Raw genomic sequence first — 4,201 nt, forward strand, 5'->3', positions numbered from 1 at the left:
TTGCCCTCACCCTCATCCCTAAACCCCTCTCCGACTCCATTCCCCCCACACCCCATGCGAGCCCGGGAACTCTCTAAGTTACCTTCAGCATTTGATTTATGCTGGGTCCCTCTCAGGTCTTGGTGCTTAGTAGGGCAGGAATTAGATGAAAACAGGAGCATTTGCTTACAGGCCCCTCTATCAAAATCTACCCACATTAACTAGTATCAGTCCAGCCCACATTCACCTTGGCTTTGAATAGGCAGAACTTCGGACCTTTGTAACCCCTCCAGGTCAAGGACCCAAATCAGACATGGGCTTGGAGGCTTTACTTACAGCTGGCTTTGCGGGAAGGAGGGAAGGTTTTTGTAAAAAGGCGTTTCCCAAGAGCTCGCCAGATTGTGTCACAGCCAGGGCCTCAGGACCCCGCCCACAGCTAGTTTAAAGGACACTGGCACCTTCCAGCCCCCAGTTTGCCTGGCTACAGGTGCCTCCCGGTCTCAGCATGGCACTGCCCTGGGCCCTTGCTGTTCTGAGCCTTCTTCCTGTGCTGGATGCCCAGAGCCCAGCGTGTCCCAATGTGACGGCGCCACCCATCACCAATGCCACCCTGGACCGGGTGAGTGCCTGAGTCCCTGAGCACCATGGGCAGCTGCCTCCCTCTCTGGGCTTCCCTTTGCCCTCCCAATGCTGTCCTTTTCTCTCCTGGGTCCTGGGGTGAAATTCTGACCAGGCTCTGGAGGCACTTCTGTCTCCAAACTCAGACGCTTCATTGCAAGTTTCCTCAGCTGGGGACAATTCTGTACTGGGCAAGGAGGGGCTGCCCAGGGGTGCTAGGGGTGAGGGGAGATGCCTGGTCCTCCGAGTGAGCTCCTGCCATCCACTCCTCACCCGGGGCCCCAGTCTCTTGGTTTGCAAATTGCCAAGTCTCACCCCAGCTGACTGTCAAGGATTCGGCTGCCAGCCTCCGTCACCAGCTCCTGGCTTCTCCCCAGATCTCTGGCAGGTGGTATTATATCGGCTCAGCCTTCCGAAACCCTGAGTACAACGTGTCGGCTAGATCGATCCAGGCGGCTTTCTTTTACTTTTCTCCTAATTACGTGGAGGACAAGATCATCCTCAGAGAATACATGACTATGTGAGACCCCTACACGCTAGCTCACCCCCAGCCCCAGGTTCTGGCTTCCATTCCCAGCTGCAGAAGGACCTGGAGGAAGTCTGCCCCTCCTCCTGGCCTCAGCTTTCCCACTGATGGACTGGGGAGGGCAGACTCTAATTGCCACCCAACTCTTGGCTCTCAATGACTGTGATGCGTGGTTGCCAACTTCCCCTTGGTCATCTTACTCTTTTCTCCCCACTTCTGTATGGTTTTATAGTGGGAACCAGTGCATCTATAACACCAGCATCCTGACGGTCTATCGGGAGAATGGGACCATATCTAAGCATGGTGAGGACCAGGCCTCATGTGCAGGGCGGCTGTATGGAGTGGGGAGACGGTGGGTGGACCAGCCTAAAGGAGGGAGTCCGGGGTAAAGGCCCTGGGGGCTTTGGGCACGGACAACATGGGACAGGCTGACTTACTTCTTGTATCTGTGGTCCCAGTGCCTGTACATGGCAGAAATTGGTAATAACTGCCAACGCTTTTGAGCTCTTACTATGTGCCTGGCACTGTTTGAAGTACTTTACGTGAGTTAATCCCCTTAATACTCACAAACAACTCTAGAAGAACATTACGGTGATCAGATGAGAAAACAGAGAAACAGAGATGTCAAGTAATATCTCCAAGGTCACACAGCTGGTAATGAGAAGAAGGATTCAAACCCCAGGTTGGCTCCAGTCCTGCCTTTCTGTCAACTACTTACCCTCCTGGAGCTAAGGTGGCAGCCTCTTTTGGGGAGGCAGTGTCTCACCATCACCTGTCTGAGCCTGATTTCCTCGTCTGTAAACTGGGGAGAAAGGCCCTGACAGCCATGGTCCATGTGAGGCACCTCTGACTCCACACAAGGAGAGTGCTCAGTGCAGAGCCTGGTGCACAGGAGGAGCGAGGGACCCATGGCCCAAGGGAACCCTTGGTCTTCACTGATTGGCTGTGTGGCCCTGGGCACACCTAGGTTCCTGGCCTGGGAGATGGAAACCGTTGTATCAGCCCCACAGTCTCACCAGAAGCTTTCTCCTCCAGAGTGGGGCAGAGAACACTTTGCTGACCTGCTGTTCACCAAGGACCCCAAGACCTTCATGCTTGCCAATGCCAGGACAGACGAGCAGAACAAGGGGCTGTCCTTCTACGGTAGACCCCCTCAAACTCCTACTCCTCCCAGGCCTCACCCCAGGACCACTGCTGCTCGGGCTAGACCCCAAAACCCCAGCCTTCCCCAGTCTCCCACGTGGGCCCCCCAGCATCCTCACCTGGCCTCCCTGCTCCCTCCTGCAGCGGACAAGCCGGAGCTGACCCAGGAGCAGATGAAAGAGTTCCATGAGGGCATCTCGTGTCTGGGCATTGACAAGTCCGAAATCATGTACACCGATGAGCAAAAGGTGAGCGCGAGGAGGACTGGGCCCTGCCCTGAGGGTGAGCCGCCTGGGGCAGCCCCAAAGACCCAGAGAGGGGAGCTGCCAGTCAAGGCTGCACAGCGAGGCAGGATATCCTGTTTAAGCACCTGCCTCACTGCAGGGCCCACAGCGGGTGATGAGAGGCCAGGAGGGAAAAGGCTCAGGGCAATCAGGGAGGATGCCCGGAGCAGGTGGGAAGGGCTGGGAAGGCTAACGGGAGAGGAAGAGCGTGGCCAAGGTGCGGCAGTGGGAACTTGGGAAAGAGACACACTAGGGGAACGATTCTGCACTGCTGCCTGCCACACCCCAGGCTTCAAAGGCCCACGGGATGGGGAACTGGTCTTGTGGTTTTCGGTGTCACCTAACCTGCAGGTCCAGGACCACCGTCCTGATTTTTGCTATCACTGAGAATTCCCCGTGTTGTCTTGATACATTCCTTTAAACCTGTGTTAAATGAAATGCTTTACTTGGTCTTGCCCTACACGATAATATCTGAAATCACAGAGCAGGTGATGAGCAGGTTACACCCTTTTGGCTGTACATGAAATCCGTTCCTGATGATTAAAATAAAAACATCTCCATCTGTCTGCCACGGGAGGTCATTTCCTGTGACCCCCTCCCCGTGGCACAAACCATCCCCCCACTTTCGGGGACCCCAGGAAAGGGCTTATGACCACAGGCACAGGAGCTGGCCCCATCTACTGCTGGAGGACCTCAGGCAGGCCGCAGGCTGCCCTGAGCCTCACTCTCATCACCCACAAAGTAGTGTGAGGAATCCAGGGGATCCACAGAAGGGAGTGGCAGGTCATAAGTGCTCAATATCTGCCAGTTATTAAGGGTTAGAGGTGAAAAGGCTGGGACTCAGAGAGAAAATGACTTGCCCAGGGTCACCCAGCTAAATCCCTGCTCGGGCTGGTCCACAGTCCATGGCCCGTTCCACTCTCCCCACAGAAAACCCCTTGCCCTCCCCATCTTCGCACTTTCTCCCCGTCTTCTAGAATCTGTGCGGGCCACTGGAGAAGCAGCACGAGGAGGAAAGGAAGAAGGAAAACGAGGGCTCCTAAGAGGACACAGTGCTGGGTTAGGACCTTGGGGGACTTTGGGGGCCCATCCTCAGCCCCTCACCCACACTTTGTACCTCAGTTCTTTCCCTCAGTTGCATCAATAAAACTTCTGTATTTTGTACAGGCAGATTGTCTTTTGCTCATTTGTTCATTCATTCATTCATTCATTCATTCATTCATTCATTCATGTTGTGCCCGCCCAGTGGTGAGCCCTGGTTAAAAGGGCCCCTGTTATAACACCCAGCACATGTGCCAGGATAGATGACTACATGCACTGAGAGCTATGGGAGCCCAGCATAGGCAAGGTTCCTTCTCTAGTATGGAAGTCTGGGAAGGCTTCCTGGAAGGGGCTTCTGAACCAGTCTAGAAAGCTTGATAACACCTGCTGTTTCTGCTGCAAGCCAAGGATTTGCTTGAGGAACAATGAGGCAGAGGACCCCGAATAGGCATTCAGTAGACAGAAGGCCGTGAGGGCTCAGGAGTGTGGTCCAAGCACAGGGACATCACCCCAGCCATCTGGGGAGGTGAGTTGGGAGGGACCAGACTGGAGGCAGGAAGACCCATGCAGAGGCTGCTGTGAGCATCCTGGTAGAGGAAGGTGCCTGGGC

General features: G+C 55.0%; 1 protein-coding gene across 1 annotated transcript; it reads left to right on the plus strand.

The window, feature by feature from the left end:
• The first annotated feature begins 437 nt into the window (after positions 1-437).
• On the plus strand, positions 438-3,720 carry LOC102523419 (alpha-1-acid glycoprotein). Its single transcript, XM_006186028.3, has 6 exons — positions 438-598; positions 975-1,117; positions 1,356-1,426; positions 2,159-2,266; positions 2,411-2,514; positions 3,528-3,720. Exons 1-6 carry the CDS (start codon positions 485-487, stop codon positions 3,591-3,593), a joined length of 606 nt encoding a protein of 201 aa, XP_006186090.1. The 5' UTR covers positions 438-484; the 3' UTR covers positions 3,594-3,720.
• Positions 3,721-4,201: the final 481 nt, after the last annotated feature.

Source organism: Camelus ferus, chromosome 4 (assembly GCF_009834535.1).
Source record: "Camelus ferus isolate YT-003-E chromosome 4, BCGSAC_Cfer_1.0, whole genome shotgun sequence".
NCBI classification, from domain to species: Eukaryota; Metazoa; Chordata; class Mammalia; order Artiodactyla; family Camelidae; genus Camelus; species Camelus ferus.